This window comes from Haliotis asinina, chromosome 2, assembly GCF_037392515.1.
Source record: "Haliotis asinina isolate JCU_RB_2024 chromosome 2, JCU_Hal_asi_v2, whole genome shotgun sequence".
In the NCBI taxonomy this organism is placed as follows: Eukaryota; Metazoa; Mollusca; class Gastropoda; order Lepetellida; family Haliotidae; genus Haliotis; species Haliotis asinina.
The window spans coordinates 17066187-17093237 of NC_090281.1; the positions used below are offsets into that span (position 1 = coordinate 17066187).

General features: G+C 37.4%; 1 protein-coding gene across 4 annotated transcripts in view; it reads right to left on the bottom strand.

The window, feature by feature from the left end:
- LOC137273322 (rab9 effector protein with kelch motifs-like) overlaps positions 1 to 27051 on the bottom strand; it is a 52452-nt gene that overhangs the window by 22429 nt on the left and 2972 nt on the right. Inside the window, exons 1-2 of one of the 4 annotated variants that reach the window (XM_067805903.1) lie at positions 16385 to 16696; positions 7996 to 10415 (exon numbers count right to left, since the gene is read on the bottom strand). In XM_067805903.1, coding sequence (XP_067662004.1) covers positions 7996 to 8827 — 832 coding nt within the window. In that variant the 5' untranslated portion in view covers positions 8828 to 10415; positions 16385 to 16696. Of the gene's footprint in view, positions 1 to 7995; positions 10416 to 12342; positions 12414 to 12486; positions 12563 to 16384; positions 16697 to 27051 lie in introns of those variants that run through there. The other 3 variants (XM_067805905.1, XM_067805906.1, XM_067805904.1) reach the window with 3 other exon arrangements.

Here is a 27051-nt window from a genome sequence, read left to right on the forward strand (position 1 = left end):
ATCAATTAGAAATTATTTCCACTTCAGCTGTCTCATTAAGCAGGAACTGGATCTCCATCAACCTCCAATGCTTCAGTGATAAGATGGCTGTAAACGACAAGCTTATAGCTGTATGATAAAGCTGGAACCACATTCCTGAGTGATAAACAGACTTCATCCTAAAGACCGAACCCATCCGTAGACAATAACAGGGGTTGGAGTTACATCTATCTCCCCACATCCCGAGTCGGCAGCCGTGACGGCACACGCTACACGGGGATCAGCGCACATGCATCTTGTAATGAGGATGTAGTTGACAATGATGTCAGTGCCACCGTCACCTTCAAGGTATCTGAATCCAGCCTGTCTGTTCTGACTCATTCTCCACAAGGAAGATAATGGTTCCTAGTTAGTGCATTCAATATTGTCTGTAAACCAGCCTATTGATTTAAGGGTCTGTTTTAGACTCCACGGAGAATATTATTTGCTGATGTGATGAGTGCAGGATATCGTACTCTTTTGAGTGGACTACTAAAGTTGATCTAAAGCTGCGGTGAAGAGGAAGATTCTGATTCATAAAGGATTGGTAAGTTTGAATGCATGTGGATCTGTCTCATTATGATGACTAATAAAATGTAATTGCTTTCAGTTGGCCACATTGATGCCAAATCTAGAGTTTAAAGTAAATAGAAATTTCGTATTTTATAACTCTCATTCCAAATCTGATATTTTACTGAAAATAGATAAACTGGCAGCGAAGGACATGTCTGATGAAGATCCAAAGATTTCATAGTTTGATTGACAGGTAAAACCAGAATTTGTGGTTAGGATGTAATACAGGTAGGGTATTCAAAGGAATTATATTTTCAGGAAGAAAAAAAAAATGGTATCCTATCTTTCCATGATAGTATAGTGAATCCATAATACTTATAGCCTAAAACATTTCCAGAACTTGACAGGTCGGAAGCTGTGATCTTGTGATACAGTGACCAGTTTGATTCACACACACTTTAATGAGTATCATATACGTTACTTTGTACCATTATTAACAGTCATGAAAAACTACGTTATTATTAGAATGTGAAGAAAGAACAGCGCTCAGGGACATAAATGACTCACAGTTTACAATACATTGGTGAGTTGAGGCAAGGTGAGATGATATGAGGTGAGGTAAAGTTGGGCAAGGTGATGTAAAGTGAGTGAGTGAGTGAGTGAGTGAGTGAGTTAATATTTAACGTCACATCGGCAATATTTCAGCCATATCGTGACGAGTACATTCAACAATGAAATGGAAGGTAAGGTGGGAAAGGCGAGGTAAGCTAGACAGGGGAGGGGAAATATGAGGCATGGCAATGGGGTGAGAGGTGAGGTAGGGCATGGTGAAGGGAGGTAAGATGGAAAGACTTGAGGTGAGGTATGATAGGGGTGGGGTAAAATGAGGCAAGGGTGGTACAGATGAGATAGGGTGTGGTGAGTTGAGGTGAAGTGAAGTGGGATCGGGCGGCATAGGTATGACATTGGCGTGGCATGGTGGGGCAGGGTAATAGCCAAGAATCAAGGTGAGGTGTGTTAATGAGGTTGACAAAATATTCTCTTTGACCTACAAGATACAGGTATCCATTAACAAGCTAATTAACCACACTCACGTTGATTAGAGTCAGACTTCAAACCTGCAGTGACTGATATTTCACACTGACAATCAGAAATGATTCCATGGCATTTGATTGGCTAAGCAAGAAATTTATTAGGCTTCACCCTCTAACTGACTAGCAATTCCATAGTTTGTTGCATAATTGCAGTGATTTCATTTCTTGTTGTCTACAATAAGTATTTTTATGCATTCAATTATCATTGTTTTTTGTATGATGTTTTCTAAGCATATAATTTGGCAAGCAAACTAAACTGAGTAATCACTAAAAGAATGACAGTGGACAGTAAAATAATTTTTTTCCCCCAAATCCAGACTACTTTCTGAGTCCAAGCAAAATTGTTCTTAATTCGTCATTAAAGCCTTACAACCTGAAATCTCTTAACTGCAGACTAAGGACTAAAATAACAATCCCAAAAATCAACTTGCTATGAGAACAATGCTTCGTAATCTGAATTTAGCTGACTAAAGAAAAATATTCTTTGCATGTATGGAACAATTTGACTTGTCACGAATGAGGTTTTGGGCGATCCCGCCATCACACCACTAAAACAGTTTGTTCACATGTGATCGTCTCGCCACACTAAAAATGACTTTTAGAGAAACAAAATATATAAGTGTATTCATTTTCTGTCACCAAAATGTGAGTAGAGACAAGATGAGAGTGATTAATATGAATAACGTGGTTATACATATTGGAAGGGTACATGATTTGATTTACTGCAGTTGATGTCGATACATAAACAAAGGAAGTCCTTAAGATGTGCTTAACAAAGGGAGATAACTCATCATGGTAGTGTCTACCATGGTAACGGACAGAAGTTGACGAATCCGGATATCTCTATAATATGGACAAATGAGTTGGTCCAAGGACAGTCTGTAATAGATAGATTCCACTGCACAGTGAAATTCTGAAATACATTAATGGCATGAGATATTTCAGAAAAATCAGCTTTAAATCTCAATAATTCCATTTTTACTTGTTAAAGAAAATAAGACATGAAATAGCTTAAAGTTACAAAAAAAAAAGGTTCAGGTTCAGGGCTCAGGTTACCGTAACTCTGACACATTCAGACAGGTATATAATTGTCTTAGCACTAAGATAGTTTAGTGGAACTGGGTCTAGGTCTGTCAGGAGAGTCCTGCCACGGTGACCAGTGACAGAGGGACACACCCATTTCCTCACTCCAAGTCCATCTGACAATATCTCTATTACTAGCTATTGTTAGGTTTACACACTGTTTACATCAAAATATTGAAAAAGAATTTTGACAATATCCAAAATTGTTGTACTATTTAAAAAATATGAAAAACACAAGATCTCATAAACACTTCAGGAAAGAAATGTTGAGTAAGACTTATTAAATCTATAAACTAAAAAACTCATCTAAACCTCTGTACCTGGCCATTTTCAACACATTCAAACCTGTTTGCTTTTCATTCGTTAGTTAAAAACAGTACTAATCTGGGAGATGCACATTTTTTTTTATTTAAGTCTAACATCTACAATCTACGAAATCTTTAGCCAAAACAAAACAAAACTAACCAGCTTTATCATAACAAATTATACCTGCCTACTAAGATAGATTCAGCATAATTTAACACATGTATACTTCTTATATATGTCATTAAAACAGGTAGGAGATATTGGATTTACAAGATTAATAACATGCAAATGATGAAGCCAAGGAGGAAACAGATGATGAAGAGAAATTAAAGGAAAATGTGACAATTTATTCCATTCCTCTGGAAATGTTTAATTTCCTTGGATATAAATTTCGTTTTCAAACATCCATCAGCATTGGCTAGTAGTATGCTTTCAAAATGGAATATTACCTGCTTTTTTGAATGGTAGATGTAAGTGTGGTGCTGAGCAGCATAGTGGCTCTTCGGGGAGGGAGGGAGGGGCACCTGTTGGCAAGGTGGCAGAGTACACAGATGATTCTGGTAGAATGTTTATATGTCACTTCCTGTCTCTGGTTCTGCTCTGCTGCAGTGTTTTGCTGGGTAATCACCAACATTGGTTTCTAAGCTTAATTAGGATACACTTTCCCATTCCTCAACTGGTAGAGCCAAAACAACCTCTGGTTGCCGTAGTTACAGTAATGAAACAACCAATTGCCCATTCCAGGACAATTTTAAAACAAGAGGCACTACCTGTGCACATAGGTTTTATCAAATTATGCCCAAGATCATTGAATCAGTTTGACCATTCCATCATTATTTAATGGTAAATGTTCTTGACCTACTTGGTGTCTGGCATTAAGGGAAGAATAACCCATGTGGTGAGACGATCACCCTGTCTCACCACGTGGTGGCTTACCCCTATGCAATACTTTACATAATGTCCCCACAATGGTTTATACTGAAATAGCTCTATTCACTTGCAAAGACCCAAGATCTACTCACTGTCTGATCTTATGGGGTCCACGATCAACTATCACCAGCCCCTCATTGTTTTGTATGGGACCATGCAATTTAAATAAGTTGCGTGTTTCTTTGTTTGTTGTCATTAGAGACAATGTAGTTCTAAGAGCAGGAAGTGAGTGATCTATGCTGGTCAATGAGGTCAATCAGTGGACATACACCAAACAGCTATGATGGTGGTTAGGAAATAATGGAGTTGGGACCAGACAATCTAGTGATTAAAATCATGAGCATCGATCCAATACAATGACATGCCAAGTCAGAGAACCTGACTACATGTTTCCCTTAGTCTGTTCCTAAAACAGAAATGGAGACTAATTCTAACCTGGATATACTCAAGACTCAATGACAGTTGTTCTGATTTTTTTCTGAAAGTATCAACCATAAGAATGTCTGGTTCAGATTTAATCAGTTACGGTCAACTAGAGGAATACTATATTAAACAACTACATTAAGTGAGTGAGTGAGTGAGTGAGTGAGTGAGTGAGTGAGTGAGTGAGTGAGTGAGTGAGTGAGTGAGTGAGTGAGTGAGTGAGTGAGTGAGTGAGTGAGTGAGTTTAAGTTTACACTGCTTTAGCAACATTTCAGCAATATCACAGTGAGGGACACCAGAAACAGGCTTCATCAACATACAAGAAGGTGATGGTCATGCCAGACCTTGAACTATACCTTTCAGAAATAGGTTTCCATGAAGAATTTGTGTCTTTCCTGTCTAGTTCTTTTTCCCTTATGTTCGATTGCTCACAGAAAGGCATCTTGCCAAATGACTTGAGGAGCAATAATGAACATTCATTCCCCACTTACACGAAATAATTACCTTGCTTACTCCTTAGATTCTTGTGTTCAAAAAGAAACGTCCAAATTAGTCTAAATGATGATCAGAAAAAGGTATTCTTCCTAAGTATCGACAACACATAAATATTTAAAATCTCATTTATAGTTAGTGTGAAAAGTGAAATAGCAAGAAAAACGTGACTGATGCTCTAGTGGGGATCAGTGATCATGGTTAGTGTAATTAGTTTGAGGACTGCTTTCACACTACTTGAACTCTTTCATATTGTATATTTCCTTGGAACACTGGAGAACAAACAGGAAGCCAGGCAATATGGTCAGTTACTGGCACTAGAGACAAGCAGAGGTATATTTGACAGGTTGTGCAACTACAGACAGTGGCACTATACTCCTCCTGAGCTATTTTTGACAGGTTGTAGCATGATGAAAGGTCATTGGCAGTATAGACAGGCAGAGGTATTTTTGAGGGGTTGTAGCATGATGAAAGGTCATTGGCAGTATAGAGAGGCAGAGGTATTTTTGACAGGTTGTAGCATGATGGGAGGTCATTGGCAGACAGAAGTATTTTGACAGAGGTATTTTTGACAGGTTGCAGCATGATGGGAGGTCATTGGCAGTATAGAGAGGCAGAGGTATTTTTGACAGGTTGTAGCATGATGGGAGGTCATTGGCAGTACAGAGAGGCAGAAGTATTTTTGACAGGTTGTAGCATGATGGGAGGTCATTGGCAGACAGAAGTATTTTGACAGAGGTATTTTTGACAGGTTGCAGCATGATGGGAGGTCATTGGCAGTATAGACAGGCAGAGGTATTTTTGACAGGTTGTAGCATGATGGGAGGTCATTGGCAGTATAGACAGGCAGAGGTATTTTTGACGGGTTGTAGCATGATGAAAGGTCATTGGCAGTACAGAGAGGCAGAGGTATTTTTGACAGGTTGTAGCACTGATGGGAGGTCATTGGCAGTATAGACAGGAAGAGGTATTTTTGAGGGGTTGTAGCATGATGAAAGGTCATTGGCAGTATAGAGAGGCAGAGGTATTTTTGACAATGACACGTTGTAGAGGCAGTGGTACTTTTTACAGGTTGTGGCGCTATGGGCAGTCACATTCAATGTGAAACAAATACTTTGAGTACAATGCTTGCTTGAAACAAAATTACCTTCTTTTCGTTTGTGAAATGAAGAAATACACATAAATAGTTTACTTTGAATTTTACATTCTATATTCAAAACCCAGAACAGCCATGGACTGTAAGAATTCATTTAGACCAGCCCATGAAGCCCTTGTCAGCAGAAAACAGTAAATATTCCAAAACTGGAATGACATATTTTAAGATTCATGTTGTTGGTAATGAATAATGCTATGGGCTAGAACAACTGACTTACATTTTACTGAAAAATTTTAGCAAAAGTTATTTTTATATACTGTCTCCCAAGGACACTTAGTGTGAACATACCCCTACAGTTCATGGAAACAACTCACTGCACTGTATCCACGTGTGTGTATCATCTAGCACACTACCCAATACTAGCTATCTCATGCTCCCAGAACTAGATAAACTTCCCTTCCAACTGTTTCTGCATTGCTAAAGCCCTATATGAAGCAAGTCTGTATTCAGAGACTAACCAGTTTACCTCTTACACCTTTCTACACCTTCATGCTTACACCCACAGCAATCTGACTATTCAATCCTTTCGTTCACATATCGATGTAAAATAAAGATCCAAACTTACTGTAGTGTGAACAAAATAGTGTGCACTGAGAACTGATTTTGATGACAGTGCACCCAGGAAAATAAAGAATACTTCCTGACTCTACCTGTAGGGTGGCTTAGAAACTGAGATACCATTAGTATCACAACTGGCTATGGATAGTTGGCAGTAAAGAGGACCTCTGAGTTTGAGGTTTTTATACTTCAATTATAGTGTTTGCAGCTGAAATACAGGACTTTGGGCAAAGATGTGGGAAGGTTAATGAAAGAAAATATCAATAATGTCATAACTAATCATCTATTGTTGACAGAATATACGTCTTTGGTGTATTCAACTAAGCCGGAAATAGCGATCAGCTGTGCACAGATGTTTTGGTCCAATGTACCAGTGATTCAGGTAAAAATGATCCGATAATATTACATCAAAGAACTTCTATTCCATTATCAGAATATTTTACATATTAAGCTGTTATCGTAACAGATTATTATACATTGCTATCTGGCTAGTATATAATGCGAGTTTTCTGCAAACATATTTAACATAACAATGAACACAGGCCGTTACCTGTCTTGATACAATTTACGTAGGAGACAGTTTGACAAGTCACAGCTGACTTCCCGTGATAGCTGCAACTTTGATTGTAAAAAAAACAAAATTTTGCCCATTTAATTGTTGAAACTGACTTCAATGTGTCAATAACGCGGGTCTCGGAGTCCATGGATTACGAGACTGTAATCTGTTAGCGATTGCTGAGAATAATGTGAAATTGGTGCTATCGGGGTAGGCGCGAAAAACGGACCCTCACGAATGAGGTAACTGGAAGTTGTACGCGTTTGGAATGAGGTAATGTTTTCACGGTGTTTCCGTTGTTTCTGTCAACAGTTTTAATAAATAAAATTGGGATTGAATATAATCAAATAAAATGAGGTTTCTGACACCACACATCCTGGGATGACTGTGTCTTACCGCGCTAAAGCACGGTGTGTTGCATCACAGCGAACATTGTAAGTACTCGTAACTCGACTGATAGCATGTCTTGTCTTTCATAAGTTACTGCTACGATGTTGGTACAATTATTATTGAGAAAACCCTGCATGTTTTAAGCATGTGAAACACAATGGATATGTACGATAAACACTGTCAGTTGCCACTCACACTGAATTTCACTAGTTTACGTAAGTTATAAGAGCGCAGCAGCGGATTTGTTGATGAGCTATTTTCGATTTCGTGAAGGGGTGTGATCGCAGTACAACCTTTTTATGGGAGCCACAGATTACCCTGCGGTTTAACCGAATCCGCGGTATCGCGAAGCACGTTATTGCGAGGGATGACTGTATTAAAATAATATCTTTTATAGTTTGGTGACTGCCAAATCCAGAACTTCTTACAGTGATGTAAAGGGTTTTGCATTCTTACAAATTCAAGAACTTACTGACCTGTATTAAGTTTGTACATGTCATCCAGAGCACCATCCCTGTTCATCCCACCAAAGATGTAGAGATCTGTGCCCTCTGCAACTCCACTGTGACCTGCTCTAGCAGACGGGCACATCTTCTTGCGCTTCACATTACTCCAAGCATTCTTGTCAAGGTCAAGGACATGAAGGTCATCATAGAAAGATGACCCAGCCATACCACCATGCACAAAAACTCTGTTGCCAATAGCAACCATGACATGTCCATGACGAGGTTTGGGTGAATCTCCACGTAGACTTAACACAGACCATGTTGAAGTAGATACGTCGTAGCTGTGGACTTGTCGGTCTCCAACTGGATCAGCCCCACTATGGCCACCACTGTAGACAATCAGCTTGTCCTTGACAACTGCTGTTGTGTGAAATGTTCGGGGAGCAGGTGCTGTTCCAGATACTGCCACAGTGCTCCAGGAGTTGTTGGATGTATCCAGGCACTGGACCTCGTTCATATTCCCACTCTGATCAGCACCACCAAAAATGAAGATTTTTCCTGGAAGACTTTCTGCACAGAATGCTACATGTTCATAACGGGCACGAAGCCCTGCAGCGTCAATGGTATCCCACTGCAGAGAATTGAGATCCAGGACGTAGGTGTCAGCAAACATACCACTTGGGTTCGCACCACCGATTACATACAACTTCCCAGCATCCTCCTTCCCAGAGTCTTCCTTCCCTTTCATGTATGTACAGGTGTGTCCTACCCTCATAGTGGGGCTTTCCCCTGATGTTGCCAACACATACCATAAGTTTGGATTGGCAGATGTTTCTGTGTCTAACATAGGATGAAGCTCCATACTGGACCAAAAACACTCACCAATTCAAAGATCAACTATTTCTGTTGAACCAGTATCTAACACTTCAAACACAATTTGAATCTCAGGCTGAACTGAGTCCACTTGTCCTTATTTTTGCGTATTTCTTGCTAACATAAACTTCAAGACAAAGTTACTTGAATTTGATGGGTATTACTGTGAAGCAGCAGCTGAGTTACTGAGGCTACCAGCACTGAAAACACTCCTAAAATATCCAAACTGACACTATTTACGAGCTATGCTTCCACAACCATGTATAAATGCTTCTGGGATCTAAACTATGTGGTTGGCACAAATGGTTAGATTATCTCACTACATCACATTATCTGACAGACTTTACTCTGTACAATTCTCCCTTCCTTTCTGGTGATTGATGTTACCCTGGAGGCTGCCTCTTTTGTAGCTACCACGCCTGTGTTACCGTAGTGACCAAAGTCAACAACACTGTCACTGTCATCTAGGACCTGTGATTTGTCTTCCTCTGAACTAAGATCCTTCCCATTTGGGCTCAGAGGTACAAATTCTTGTTCTGAGGTAAAGCTGACTTCTTTGGGACTATATGGTAGAGATTCCTCTTCTATTCCAAAACTATTTTCCTGAGGACTACTTCCTGTTTCTACAGACCTGAAGCTACTGACAGCTTCTCCAGAACTATTTAAGGTCTCTTTAGGACTATTCAGTGAATCTCTAGGACTATTTAGTGAATCAGTGGGGCTATTCAATGATTCAGGGTTATTTAAAGTCACCCTAGTAGTGTGCAATGTTTCCACTGGATGGTTTAAGGTTTCTCTAGGCTTGCTTGGCGTGGCCTCAGTGTCACTGTGTGTCTCCTTGTAACTATTTAATGTCTCTTTAGGACTTGTTTCCCTAGAACTATTCAATGAGCTTTCAGGACTACTCAAGGTCCTTTTAGGATTATTAAGTGTCTCTCTGGTAGTTTTCACAGTTACTACTGGACTGTTTGGTGTTTCCTTAGGACTCTGTAGAGTCTCCTTTGGACTTGGAAGCTGTTTAAATTCAAGTTCAGTTCTAAAAGATAACTGTGCACTTCCGGGACTCTGGAATGGTGTACTGTTGTGGGAACTGAGACTGGTCTCTGTCTGACTGTATGGCGAGTGATCACTGTGAAAACCTAGATGTGTCTGCCCAGGACTTGGTAATGGAGTATACTTTTCAGTCACAGATGGTTCCTGAAAGCCTTTAGCACCTTTCTTAGGAGTAGCGTCTTTGTTCCTTGAGCCCTTCTCTGCCTTCTTCTCAGCCTTCTTCTCTGCCTTCTTCCTCTCTTTCTCAGCCTTACTGTATGCAGCTAATCGTTCAGCAGCTTCTTTTCGTGCAATCACACCTACGTTTCCATAGTGAGTCACTTCAACGCCAGCACTAGCATCGTCAGGTTGAGTTGGTTTCCCTTGGGGAAAGTCTTTCTTCTTCTTCTGAAGCTGTTGGAAGACCACGTGAGCAGTGTCCTCGTAGCGCTGGTGCACAAAGTAGGCTGATTCCTGGAATGGCGGCGACTTGTTCATTGAGCAGGAAAATCAGGTGGCTACCAGGAGCCATCTAGAGGAAAATACTGAAACAAACCAGAAACATGGATCAGCGTCATGTCATCTGCTTTGCATTGGCACATTTCTATATTACTGAAAATAGGAAAGTCTCTGAGTCTAGAAATATACACTGTTGGTATATTAATAGTATGTATTATTATTACTTAGTTATATGATCTGAAGTCAACTTTGTCAAATCCACCGACAAAGTAATTAATATTTTTCATTTGGGAAAAACATCTTGAACAAACACAGTGATTAAGACCACAGGTGTGATGGAGGTAGCAACTGCTTGTCACACAATGAGTGAGTCTACAGGTGTGATGAAGGTAGCAGCTACATGTCTCTCAGTGATTGAGCTTTTCAAAAAGGATTAGAACAAATTATATCTGATAAAAAAGTTAATAACTATGACCGTAGTTGTAGTTTGCAATTTACTTTTGCTGTTTGTTCTACTGACCTAGAAACTGTGCAAACCATGCAACATGCGAAACAGCTCTTGCAAAGTAAAGTCCTATAAAATACACTTAGCCACTTAGCAATATTCCCGTAATGTCACAGCTGTGGGACACCAGACATCTGCTTCACACATTGAACCCGTGTTGGGAATCGAACCTAGTTTTAAAGGTGACAAACAAATGCTTTAACCACTGGGCTATCATCACACCTTATCTGAATGTATGATCATCATAATGAACTAACACTGATGATAGCCTTGAGAAGGAACTAACACTGATGATAGCCTTGAGAAGATCCATTATCATCACTGTACAGACTACTAAATCTCTGACTCGTATTCAGGTTTCTTATCTGAATAAATTATTTGCATGTGGTAATCTGCATCAGGAAATAGGTAACAAAATATGTTGATAACATATTTATATACCAGTGACCTAATTATCTTAATGTTTCATATCACAGTAACAGTATGTTCAGTGAAACGTCTCAGGAAACAGTGAGTGAGTGGGCTTAGTTCTATACAGCTTTTAGCAATATTCTAGCATTATGATGGCAATGGACACCAGGAAAGGGCTTCACATCTCAGGAAACAGTATATATATATATTATGTTGAATGACCCTAACTATACAGACTGTGATCACCTGTTTCAAGACAAGCACTATGAATCATTGTGAAAACCGAACGGCCTGACAAAACAACCTCTTACATGATTCAACTTAGCACGAACACCGTATTTATTGCAATAGGTAGCCTTGGTGCTGAAAGATGTATCAAGAAGATGGCTACTAAAAAATGATAAACATTTTATAATTTGTTGTCACTAATGGTGAATAAACATTAAACTAAAACTTGTTTTATGCTGGCAAAAATATATATGAAATAGTTAAAGCAAGTTCTGTTATCTGAAAGGAAAATATTATCTAGCTGACTTACACATGTACTTCATTTACAAGAACAGTGATAATTTATCTGCAAACAGTTAAAACAAATGTTGATAATGAATTCATAAAGAGCATCATATTGCTGTTCTGGTAGCATGTTCTTTTGAACAACAAATTTACAGAACAAATCATCACTTCTTCAAGTCTTGTTAAACAGTTGTGGTGATAAAATGCTGACATTTTGAATAACGAATGTACACAACATATAGTTATTTCAAATAACACAGATGCTGTCATAGCACGAGAACATGTTGAATAATGAATTGATACAACACATATTTTGTTCACATCAAACACCACCATACAGATGTGGTAATCACACGTTGAGAATGAATTGATGTAACACACCAACAACTTAACTAAACATCAATCATCTGTGTGAATGAACATTTGACAAAAGTTTAAAAGTACCCCTGAATCAGATGCCCATTTCAATTAAACAAATACAAAAATGTGTTTATAGGTTATTAACCATGATTTATACAACATATCAAATTCAATCTGAAATTTTCACTAACTGTGGGAGCATGATAGAACCAAGGTGTGCCTACCTCTAGTGACAACCGACTGTCAACACAATGATGATCCAAAGTCGTTCACACCCTGAACACTGGCTTAAGACCTATATCAGTATTAGTTTCATTACATTACCAGTAATTAGTCCGTCAATGTTTTAGGCTGGGAAATGAACTTACCAAGATGAGGCGAGATCCAGTGTCCGCACGACAGATATTCAATCACACTAAATATCTCACAAGGAAATGCCTCCCACTACCTCATTATAACAACACAGCTGGGCAACGTGGTATAAATAGCTGTAGGCGAGTGATAACGTAGTCTAAAGAGAGTTGTTGATATGGCCGGTGGATAGAGTATATTGAGCATATATACTTATTAAGCAGTATGATATCACAGTGCTATCATTAATGAATCTTACAATGTCAGATTAAAGAAATTACCATTAATGTAAGATTTTAGCAAAATCCGAAGCTCAGAAATACTAAACTGATGACCAGGTCCAAAGATGATGATTTTAATGATGACTGATGATTAAATTGTTCCCAAAAATATTCAATCATAAGAAAACATTCATATCATTACAGTGTTAACAAACAGAAAAACTACCAAATATGACCTCTGTATCATAAGTACATTATAGTTCATGGTGGAGACACACTGTTCAAAAGAAATTAATAACTGTTGTGAAAAATTATTACAATTGTGTAATGTTATTTTAGTTAATAAGGTGTGCTTTGCCACTGTAGTACTATCAAATAAAATCGTATGGGAGGTCCTCAAATTATTCTATGCAGTGTACGCATCAAAGCATAACGTCATGCACACACACATTCACACTCACAAAGGTTAATATAATAACATAGGATTGAAATATATACATTAAAAGGATACCATATCTCCCAAAACTTTCATCTCCATCAAGTCTGAGCAACTGACCTGTCTAGACACACCTGTGCTATAACGAGCCCTTTCACATGTGTGATGCACAGGTAAACAGTTTTGTAGGAGAAGGTCAGATACCTGAGTCCCATGCCATCTCCGTAATTAGCTGGCTCAAGGTAGGCAGCTACCGTCCCACTCACTGGCCAGGTGATGTTCCTTCACAGTCAGTTGTACACAAAACAAATCGGTCAAATTCAACTTAAAGTCTACCCTACAGTTAGGGCTGCATATTCATGCATGTTCATAGGCGTTTCGGTGAATGATTCTGCCGTTGACTGACACATCGCTAATAAATGAGACAAGGCAACTATAGACCTAGTTTTACATTTCTCACATCAAGGTCCCAGGTGCAAATTAATATTACAAACTTATGTGCCTTAACAGTCTGGATACCAGCTTTTATGGCTTGGAATTTCATATTCACCACGGTACAGATTTGGGATTTGTTTCAGCACCATGTATGTTATCGTGGTTTTAACATAATCTTTCTTTCACATCAATTATCTATCCATCATTGTCATCCATCCATCACTTCTCCCATCAATCCAACCACCTGCCTTACCATCCATCCATCCACACATTATTCTTATTCATCCATCTAATCATCCATCATTCTTACCACCCATCATCCATCATTCTAAACCAGACACCATTCTTACCATCCATCAATCCATCACTATTATCATCGATCCATCCATCATTCTTACCATCATTACATCATCCTACATTCCATCATCCATCCATCATTCTTATCATCCATCCATCATTATTGCCATCCATCCATAATTATTGCCATCCATCCATCATTATTGCCATCCATCCATCATTATTGCCATCCATCCATCATTATTGCCATCCATCCATCATTATTGCCATCCATCCATCATTCTTATCATCCATCCATCATTCTTATCATCCATCCATCATTATTGCCATCCATCCATCATTCTTATCATCCATCCATCATTCTTATCATCCATCCATCATTATTGCCATCCATCCATCATTCTTATCATCCATCCATCATTCTTATCATCCATCCCAAACAACAGTATACCAGGTCATGTTGGAAGAAACTACTTGGTCAACAAACTAAAATGCTTGAGAGAGAATAACCCATGCAAAACAATGAACATATCTGAAAAGATCAAAGACAACATGAAAACTCCAGGTGACAATACACAACAGGAAGTAGATGAAAGGATTCAAAGTCAAGGTCAAGCAGCTGTGGACATATTGTACTACTGCGACAACAACTGATGTTTTCTAAAAGCTATATTTTAGTAGGCTAACATGAATCCAACAGATTACGTTTGTTGAGGACCATTTTTTACCCCAGAATGAGTGAACGATATTTACAGAAAAATTCCCTCAAATGTCCTTGAAATGACATGGTTGAAGTGAAGTTCAATAACTGAGATGTTTCAAGAAACAAAGAAAGTTACTCAATGTCATTCATAAAAATCAACAAACAAACAATTTTAACTAACTCCTTTGAAAATGGTGTGAAACTAAATACTTTTCATTTCCTTAAACATACTCTCAGAACAGAAAGGGAAGTTTAGTGAAAGCATTATCAGTTTTCCGTTTGAATTCCAGGTCCTCCTTCAGAAGACTCCAACACTTAGCATAACACTGCTTTAACATGCTAATAGGTTTGCAGGCATTTCTCTTGAAGGTACATAGATGTGTTTAGTCCGATACCTGCAGCCTTTTGTACAATTTACAATTTGTACTGAACAATTTATACCAATACAACTGCTACAGAGAGGAGTAAGTCAGCATAGATCAAACGATCACTCGCTACCCACAAGCCTTTAATGTTTGCCCATAGAACATTACAACCATTGTAAACAAGAGATAAAAATGCAAATGGAAGTACTTATTCATATTTTATAACCTTTTCTCAATTAAAGTAAAAGATTTCAGGAGCTGAAACTAACATAATTTCTTGAATGGTCTGAATGAGATGTGATGCACTGCCAAATCTTACCCAAGGTACATAGTTTTCTGCGGTAAACTCTGGATAGAAGACGGGCCTTTTACAAGATATTGAACCTAACCACTGTAATCAAACTCGAAGTAATCAAACCAATGTTTGATGGTATAAGCATTGTTTTACAATTTTTCGGGTGCAAATATACGGACCTTGAGGAAAATGTGAAAGGTCACTTTCCTTTTTTGACACACTGTAACAACATAAAATGCAATAATGTTCAACAGATGATCCTGTCAAATCCTAAACGTTGTCATTTGTCTACTAGTTTTCTGGGAGACCAATTTATGTCTTCACCTATCCTGTTAAAAACAATACATGTTGAATCCAGCGTAATATTTTTAAAATTGTTCTACATAGGTTCATAATGACATTACCACAAATGTGTTAGTTTCTTTCCATTGTCTTTTGTAAAAAATGATCTACACTTACCAAATACAACTAGGTTACTATATGTAAACAAGTGAACATGGATTTATGATGAGTGAACACTTAAACCACTGCCCCACAAGTAAACAAGGATCAGTATCGTTAGACCATAAGACATAATTATTTGTCAAACATAATATCAAAGTCATTCCACCCAATTCCCATATCTATTAGATCCTCATATATTGATGTCAGTATCTGAAGAACATACAATCATGTTGCTTTGGCCTAATCAGCTGATACTTGCTAGAGTGTAGAGACTTTCCCGCATTAACAGAAAGCCTGACATAATGACTGTATACACCATTATGTATATGAATACAAGATACAAGACCCATCGATACATCAAGTACTTCTTACAGTGCTTACAAACATACCACCATAATCAGTGCATACTTGAAGTTTAAAGGGTAAGTTGACCTTCCTGATAAACTATTGTATATGTTGCCTGTGTCGAAGTACAAACACCAACAAGGATCAAGGATCTCATATCATGCTAGCTAGCATCAGATCCTGTCAACAGAAAGTGGAAGGTTGTCTGGTAATGACAGTCTATCAGCAATATATTTATACACAATGTAAGCACATAATCCTACCCTAGCGTCTCAGGTCACGATTACCACAACCAGGTGAAGTCAATGTCTGAGCTAATCCATCTTCACTCTGAGCTCAATCCTCGGTTAGAATCAGCGAACCGTGATATATACCTTCTGTGATGGATTTGTCGATCGGTATGGCTTCTTTCCAAGCCAAAGCGTAGACTCAGCTCCACAGCTTTCCAAACAACATGTTTGAGAGGCATGTGCAACAGAGTCTTACTGGGAGACAAACGATGTACGAGAACACCGGAACTGTTCCTCAACTGTTCCTATGTTACTGATGTGTAACCAAGCGAAGCATAGATGCAGAACATGAATAGAATATCTAGGCGTCTGTTCCTTGTCACTGACCCTACTAACAAACCTGTTTTATCCAGATAATATGCATGTCAAGCAAGAGGTGTGACATGCCATGTTTCTACAGCGTAAACCATGTGACAACACAGTGTCCACAACACGTTACACAACACACCTCTTCAACTGTTGTGTTATAAAGAGGGGGGTTACATCAATCAAACCCTGTTATAATGAAGCATTTCACAGGTGTGAATACTACCTATTGTAGCATGACTGTGATTAATGATGAATATAACCATACATTTTTTATTGTTTTAACCTGTAAATAAAAAAATAACGCTGTTTTGGAATAACATCTATTTCTCTGGTTTTACACTTTTCAACATGTAATATTTGAATCTTAATCACTGTCAGTTAGATACGGCTGTTTCGCAATAAGTGGTGGCAAGTTATAAAATAATGGGGTTTTCAATAAGTGATGGTTACTTACAAAATAATGGGTTTCTGAATAAGTGATGACAACTTATAAAATAATGGGTTTCTCAATAAGTGATGGCAACTTATAAAATAATGGGTTTCTCAAAAAGCGATGGATACTTATAAAACAGATGGGTTTATCAATAATTGTTGGATACCTGGACACAATGATATCTGACAGTATAGGGTTCCTAAATAAGCGAAGGGGCAAAATATTTACGTGGAATTGGCATCATATAAGTACTAGCACAATGAAGGAATAAGTGAAAAAAAAACAAACAGATGAATGAACTAATGAAGGCAAGCTGCCTCCCTCCACTATCACATGGCACCAGCTACAAGATGTCACATGTGCCATGAGAGGGGATGATCTCCTTCTAGCCTTGACAATGGTCCAAGTCAGCCTCTCCGACACAGGGCAATATTTGATCACATGACTAGCTCTCGATATTTGCTATATAAACATCAACAAACCTTGTAAAGCTCAAGGAAAGAATCACTTGGTCACAGATTCGTGTTTAGTTTAACATGAAAAAAAAAAAAATATAACGCCATCTTGCAGAATACAACAATATCTTGCAAACAGGATTATAAAATGAAGAAAAATTTCTTGAAAGTGAAAGATCACTTGACATTAGTTGAAAGAAAAAAAATCATTTTAACACAAAATGATACAAAATGCAATTCATTCTTTTTCAAGAAAAGTATAGAAATCTTAAATATCTTGTCAAGTCTTCCTGGCTCATCACATCCTGACAAGAATTAAAGCAGGGACCAAGAAAATCAACAGATTTTTAAAACACAGTCTGATCATAACTCACACTTCTAATCAAAGATCTTATGTCTAATTATATCATGTCTTCAAAAATCAGTGGATCATACAGCATGCACAATGTGCATTATGTTTAGGCATATTACAAAAGTCTTTTGACAGGATTTGAAACGATAAATCTCAAGCATGTTATCATTTTCATATCCTTCAGGGACTCTGAGCTGTGTTTTCACTCCATGGCTTGAAATACATTTATGTGCCAATCAGGTTGTGACTTGTTAAAATCTAATTCTGACATCTGTAATGTCCATATAATAAAAAATGAGAGGTGCAAGGGGTTTAATGTCATCAAAGAGCATATAATATCTGATTGCACTTATATACTGTGCAAGCATATGTGTGCCTGCATGTCTTTATTACTCACCTGTGGAAGATACTGCAGTGTAATATTTTTACGGCAATATTACGGTTTACACTAGTATGACGTCAAAATGGTTCAAACTTGTGACTTCATAATGCTAATGTCGCTGTCGCAATACTAATAGACCTTGCTTGACTCGCAAACAGCTAAGAGTCATCAGTCTGTAGGCAATTTTGACTCGGCTTCTGTCAATTTATCTTGGCGAATAATAAACAGACTACTAAACTCGCTTCTGTGACATACCATTTTCATCAAACTCGCTGAAGACTTGGTATCAAACTCACTTTCATTGTTTGATACCAAATCATTAACTCATTTGCTAAACATGGTATTACAGGGAAGGTCATTTAGTATCCTCTATATTCCATTTAGGTTTACAGTGCTAGTGATACCATGCTGTGGTACAATATGGATACCCTACACAGGCACAGAATGACCTGAGAAGATTCGAGGCTACTACTGATATGGCTGATGTCAATGTATCCCAACTGAATAGAACAATGCACATGCTGTTGACACTTGACTTGATTGTCTAGTCCAGACTTGATAATTTACAGACCACAATCATATAGCTGGAATACTGATGAGTGTGGTGCTAAACAACAACAAAATCACACCAATCAGACACAGGACATTGACCTCTAGTCATCTAGTTCAAATCTTGCAAATGCCACACATCAGTGTCTCTTGGCATGACCCTCCCATGGTAGCTGTCTGTAAAGCCTGAATTAATGTGATTGGTCAGTGTGTATAACCTGAGACAATGTGATTGGTCGGTTACACTGTAGCCAGTATTCAGACTGGACCCAATCAAATCAGTGATTGATATAAGTAATGGCGATACACAATAACTTACCCAGTCTCACCAAGTGATCCAAGTTAGCTGCCAGTCATATGATAAACAATACAATAACATTATTGACACACTCACAGGATGGGCTTTGTTACAGATGTTCATATAAATGATAGGGATTAATTTAGGTCTGTCATAGGCCAATTTCTGCAGCTGTTGTCATTTTAAAATGTCTGGATTAAAACTTAAACATTCCCAATCCATGCAATGATTACAATTAACATAAAGTTAAATACTTCTGAATTAATAGACTTTAATTATTTTTTATACACAATCACTATTTATCCCAATTTTCTAGCCTCGTGCTCCATGTTAATGGAATGTAAAAGCCACCTACCAGTACAGCAGCGAGTGCAGGTTCCACTGGCCATGAATTCCACAATATGTTTGGTTTTATGCACGGTCACACACTCACTACTGTGACTCACAATTATAAACTGTCAGAATCAAAATGTCAAATGACCAAGGCTAGAAAACAAAAATATTAGTTTCTCAGGGTAGGATTTGTTTCGCATTGTGAACTACATTATCATGCAATTGTGAGGGATTTATTTCCAATTTTCAATCAAATTGAATATAAAAATAAAATCTAAACTTACACAAACATTATTTTGAGACTGGGCCAAACCAAAACCAAACCTATTTTCTTGCTTTATGGATACACCTGTCATGTTTTTTTTCAAGATACAGAACAAAAATACAATAAATTTTCACCGGTCAAAATATAAAATTATGTTTTATTAGGCAAAAACGTAAATTTACAAGAAAATGTTTTCCAAAATACGCTCAAACAGGATTATTACTTTGACTGGTGATATTTATTTTTCCCCTCCTGAGTTTAAGTTTTCTGAGGAAAAAAATCTGCAAAACAAGAAATAAAAACTGGTCTCATTTTTAAACATTCTTAATTCCCATTTTCTTACTCATTTAAAAGAAAAATGAGACAAACATCACCCAAAGTTGTTTTTCTTTTTCTTTTCCATCTTTCATGCACAGGCCTAAAAGTATAGAAATGTTTCAGAATAATATGATGATGTTGCACTGTGATTAATGAAAAAAAAAGCCCCTCAGTGTTCTTAAAGCAATTGAAAACCCACAACACAAGGATATGTACAATGAAAGCTTTCTTGATTGCGATCCGCACAAAATGTTGCTAATTTACAACACAACTAACTGGATATAATTCAGCAGATTTGGCGATATGCTATTCCTGATGAAGATGTGTGATAACTTTTTTTCATGGGAGTCATGGATTTCCCCACAGATTAATGGAATACATGGTATCGCAAAGAGTGTTAATGCAAGGGATCACTGTATGTATTTCGCCACATCATTAAGTTGATGGCTGCAGTATTTCTGAGCTTAAATATTCCCTCGTCCAACATTTTACTTTGGGAAAAAAAACAAACCAAAAACAAAAAAAATTATGTATGTGTAATCTAAAAAGAATCTGGGATTCTGTCAAACACTTGAACCACTAGGCTACCCCACTGTCCTTTGTAAAAAGTTATAAAAACATGGGATTATGGTATACACTGTACCAGTGAGTTGAGAATCAAAACTGTGGGCTTAATTATCCCGAGACCAAGGTAAAAGAAGATCTATGATGATACAAACACAAATATGCAGTTATAAACTGACACATGTGTCAAATGGATTCATAACATAAGTATTAGCAATGATCAGTAAAGCTGAGGTCGCCTGACTACACATGCGCTAGACTAAACTGACTTGTGGCTGGTGGTTGAGGAAGCAGCTGTGAGTGACAGGTCAGCATGACTTAATTAATGTTCAACCAGGTTCAGGGGTGGTGAGGTAGCCTAGCAGTTTATGCCGAACATCTGAGTTCGGCTTCCCACATGGGCACAGATTGTGAAGATCATTTCAGGTGATACTGATGGAATATAGTGTCATCCGAAGGGAGTAATGATCAGATTGTGTGCTTTGAGCAGAATAATTTAGCCTGGAAAAGGTGTGTTATAATGTTCACATTCTTATACAGCTAAAAGTGTCGTAAAGCAATTCTTACTCACTCTCTCAACCAAGTTTTCACTGAATTCAATGGAGTTGCACTTATCAGTCATGTCACAAAGCAAGAATTCTTCATACCCTTATTTAACTTCTGATAAACTGATACCATCCAAGGCTTCACATACCACAAGTTCCCCTTGCCAAACATGAGTTAGCATGGACAGTACAACAACCATGTATCGTACCTCACAAGACCCCTCGACAACTTACAATATCATAAAGACTGACAGAAAATTACAAGAAGTCAGCTTTGAATCAACTGAAAAATGACCCCATGCAAAGGAGTGGACAATGTTGGGAGAGAAAGTTGGTTTGTTGGTTGATTTGTTGTTTAATGCTGCACTCCACATTATTCCAGTTATATGGCGGCAGTCTGTAAATAATGGAATGTGGACCAGACAATCCCGTGATCAACATTCTATGCTTGAAGTTTTCAAAAATCATTTTGATCTAGAGATCAGCGTTTTTAGGACCACATGACTACATTTCTTAATTGTGAACATCACACTTCTCATTTTGAGGCCAAGGTGTCTTAAGTATAATCCAAAGTACTGTGTGATACTTTTCTTTCCACATGTTCAAGTCTTTGTAACATTAATATTTAATGAAATACCATCAGTCTGTTACAAGGCTCTGCATTCGATCACCACTCTCATCAACACTGACAAGGGTTTACCATGTAGTTGCATGGTCTCTATTTCTTCATGACTAAAATGATTTCATATAATGACCGATTTTCTCAATGTTAGACTTGGGGTTGCAAACATGCTATGAATGTTCGTATATAAAATGTGCCAAACCTGCAGATGCTGAAGCATTTTCAAAGTGCTACACAAACATCCCCGCTATGAATGTTTGTGTATAAAATGTGTCAAACCTGCAGATGCTGAAGCATTTTCAAAGTGCTACACAAACATCCCCGCTATGAATGTTTGTGTATAAAATGTGTCAAACCTGCAGATGCTGAAGCATTTTCAAAGTGCTACACAAACATCCCCGCTATGAATGTTTGTGTATAAAATGTGTCAAACCTGCAGATGCTGAAGCATTTTCAAAGTGCTACACAAACATCAGATAGAAAGTTTACAGTTTGATCATCATTTCATCCTAACAGGTACCCTTTCAGAGCTGGTTGAACCAAGGCATGTTTCAAACAGCTTGTTGTAACTTTGAGATCGGCAAACAGTCAATTCTGGCTCCTGCCTCATACATGATGTATGTCTCTATATATCACAAAGTATTAAATGGGACATAACCATATTTAGAAACACCAAATAAGAAACTGTCTTAGCTCATTCTAGCCTGTTTGCAGTGAAAATGTACCAATGAATTTCACTTTAAATAAAAGGTAAACTGAATAAAGTGACATTAAGATTGTGAATCCTCAGAATTCTAACTGCCAACTGAACACTGAATTGAACTTCATCATGTACTGTACGTGCATTTGTTTCACTGTTCCAACTACTGCGCTTAACCCTTTGTAATATAAAAAAAACAATAATAATGATTTGAATCTATGATCGTTTGTTAAACAACTTTTATCTTAAGTTCAATAAAATTTTGAGACTTAACTTTTCAATTCGCAAGTCAGAGTTATGAAGATTCACAGTCTTAATTTCACTTTATTTGCTTGAGAGTTTTGTTTAAAGTGAAATCTGTTGGTGCGTTTTCCCTGCAAACAGACAGTACACTATGTTGGGAATAGACCACAGAAATATTACAATAAGCAAATACTTTAACAACAAGAAAAGACCAAAACAAAATGTTAAAGCTGATTGATAAACCAAACCTTGACTTAATATGTACACAACCACAAATATAATCAGATATTTGATGTGGGTAAAATCATCATGAAAACTATTACTAGATATTGCATGATGGACTGACGCTGGATCAATATCAGAGATGTCAAGTTGGAGCAATTGATTGATGGAGACAGTATCACATATTTACTTAATGTATATCATCAAAAGGTCACCAGTATGCCATACATCACTCTAATATAACACTGGGCACGCTGTCCACACAACAGTGGGAATAACACTGACAACATCCAACCCAATATGCCAAGGAGAAGTATGTACAGACTCCGGACACTCTCCAGGAAGGTAGGTAATATGCCATATATCTCCCAGACAAGCCAGGATAACACAGGGTGTTAACTGTCACACACACGGAAGAAGGTGGGGTCTTTGACATGCCTTCACAATCTTTAAAACTTCTGCACTAAGAATGTTCTAACAGTTCCACTACACAGTCCATTCTTGCATTCTTACTGATCCCAAAAGGTTATAGAATCTTTCATCTTAAATGATTTGATCACACTGAAATCACTTTTTGAAGTTAAATTTTCAAATTTAGAATTGAGGCACATGAACAGTTCTAAATACTTGTTTTGAACTCGATTTTGAAACTGGTGTATTTGGTTTTCTGTAAATTTTCCATCTGTATATGCTTTGTCTAAATTGCAATCAGTTCTCTCCTTCACTAGAGTATGTGTAAACTGTTTTACATGCCATGTAAGTATTTTTCATTGGCATGAATGAGTGATTCAAATAAATACATACATTTTCAAAAAAAAAAGAAAACAAGCAGATTATCCTATATATAACGATGCTAAATTATATGTTGTATTGAACAAGCACAACATAAAAAAAAATTATTACCATGATACACTGATTAAAGAGACACAAACTGTTTGAGTCCAAATTAATGTGTAAAAACATGAAATTATTATTTTGTGCTAAAAATAAATTTTTTCAGCGATGCAGTGCACTACAGTTTTCAGCATGTTTTATTTGGCATATGGCTTATTCTGTCATTATTCATCATCTGTTTAACAATATTTCCATTTTTCAAATGCATTATTAGTCAAGTGTTTGTGATTGATTTGAAAGTATTCAAATCGACTAAGGTGCTATGTAGCACTGTGTATTAGCAAATAAATATATGGTTACATGTACTAGGTTAGTGTATTCCAATACATACTGCAATATATTTGGAGCATACGTGTTTGACAATGAGTGACATTTATTGTAAATGCAGAACATATTTTCTACACACTAAAGCCCTAAAAATAAATGTTATGGATGTGATTATAAAAATCTTAAATTTTAATCTGATTTTGAGGGATCATATTTTCTTTTTTTTTTTATAAAGTTTATTGAATGAGTAAAGTATGCTGTTTTGCCAATTAACTAGAAAGAAAAACTTAAGTGTGAAAGAAAGTCTATGTGGATTTTAAAAAAACCCAAAACTTTAACCACAAAATTGATCAGAAAAATTCATATGCTTTTATTACCCTACATTCAGAAAAACAATGCAACACATATTGCTTCAAAAGCATATTGTTACATACTGTTATAATGGTAATACTGTGCAACCCTAGTGCTGTCATCCTCCATATCTCCAGGGTATACGTTCTGAGAAGTCTCCACTATACCGTGGATGGATCCACGGCCCAGCCCGATAATTTTATTACCTCCCTTTGCTGGTGCCGCATCCTCGTAGTAGCCGATCAGCTAAGCCGCCGTTAAAACCAAGCTTGCCAGTGTTAACAAAGATAGCAGTTGAAGCAGCAAAGGCTTGTTTCGCAGTGCAACTCTGATTTGGGAAAAATCATGCAGACAAATCGATAGGTCGAAACTTTAAAAAATATGCGCAAGAACTCCTTCTACCTCTTTCAGAGAACCTCTGCATTGTTTGTGTTGCCAAGTTCAAATGGTTTGACAATTTAAAAAGTGAAAGTGAGTGGTGATTGGTTTGCGCAACTTCCCAGTGAACACACCTGATTGGATAAAAAGCAGGCCATGGGAAGTAATAAATTCATCGGGCTGATCCGTAGATGCATCCAGGATATAGTGGAGGCATATACCGTATACCGTGGAATGTATACCCTGGAGATATCGAGGATGTAGTGCTGTGTGGTATATCTGATGAGGTTTTACTGTATAGTTGGTTGGTGTTTAGTGGAACACTCAGCAAAATTACAGCAATACTGTGGTAGTCTGTATTTAATTGAGTCTGGACCAGACATTCCAGTGACTAATATGAGCATCGATCTATGCAATTTGGATACAATGACATCTGTCAGTGAAGTTGGTGAGCCTGACCCTCTGATCCTGGTAATCACCTCTTAAGAAAAGCTTACAACAAGGGCTGCTGAGGACCAATTCTAACCTGGATCATTATGGATTTACTGTACAGAAATCAAATGCTTCCTGTTATTTTTATACATTAATATTACCATGGTTACATCTTGAGTTATTGCATATATTATTATGCCTGAGCAGAAAGAAACTAAACAATTAGGTGATGATATGCATGCAGAGAGTGCAATCTCTTTAAAACAAGATCTTTGATGTAGATCTGAAGAAATCCAAATGTAATAAAGGAAATGTGGATTTTTTAAGCCAAACAGATTTTCAAAAATGATATTGATTAAACAAAATCCTTGCAAGGAACAAAATGCCTCCAGTGGTGTAGTCTTTAGGGCGTAGATGCCATAGGGCTTAGAAATGAAGGACTTATATTATGAGAGCTCCATCTCACTAAAACAAGAGGACGATCTCATCAAGACAACCAGGCAGTTCTGTAAGAACTATTGCAGGCAATTAGTCAAGTTTCATTAATGCGACCTCTGTTTACCTGACAATCATTTTTATCCAATGCTTTTGTTGGTAACTTCAACAGACAATATGCAACAGATGATGTACAACAGATGATGTACAACAGATGATGTACAACAGATGATGTACAACAGACGATGTACAACAGATGATGTACAACAGATGATGTACAACAGATGATGTACAACAGACGATGTACAACAGATGATGTACAACAGACGATGTCAGTTTAAAGAGACATGACTGTATGTCACCTTTGAAATAGAAGGCAGTATCTGATTCACTTACACATACAGTAAATTGAACAGAATCCTTTCATGAATTCAATTCATTATTCAAAATTACTAGTAGAATAGAATACTGAGAGAGACAATTTTTATTTGTGTGTTGCAGTTACACAAATATACTTATGAAAACTTGTTAAAAGGGTGTTTCTACTTGGAGCTTGTCTTTTATTTATCAAAGTAAGACATGCAAAATGATATATATATACAAGCAATGCAGTAGTTTATCTTTCCATAAAAAATATCTATCTATAAAATCAGAAACTTTTTCTTGTACTATGGGTCTGGTCCTGATACACAAAACGTTAGTAGCACTATGACATTCAGTGGGCCAAAATAAATAGTGTTACAAGTCTATTACCAGCAAGGTCTGGCACATAAAGAATACAGCTGCTCAGACAGCTGCAGGAAAGTACAACCATATCAACCCCATATTACATCACATACACTGGTTCACAGACCCTCGTGTCATTGCGAGGATTAAAAATTTGTTTAAAAATATAAAATTTCAGATGACCCCCGACTTGAAACGGCTTGACAGTACAATATATCTAGGCCGGACACTTTGGTGTAACCCACTCGCCTGCTTTGCTGATCGCCATGCTACCATTGCATACAATCGATTAAAACTTCTTCTAAACATAATAATGGGTGATTGGCTTACCACTCATGACACCTACCTGTTCTTCATTGATATTTCTACAAGTCGAATGAAAGATGCTGATCCTCAACTAAACAATCTTGACACAAATGGTGGACGATAGCAAGCTTCGAACAATGAGAGGGCTTGCTTTGACCACATCCCCTTTATGCAGAGTTATTGTCCTGTGTGCAGTCAGTGAACTATGGACTATAATCCCTTGTTTTCAATGCAGAAAAGGAATGGAACAGACCGTTTTCAACTATTGTCTCCTTCCAATCATGGCTAAAAACCTACTTATTTAAAACTGCTATTTTAGAATGACTCTTAATGCCCAGACAAATGTGCCCTTAGAGCGTGCTTTGAGCATGG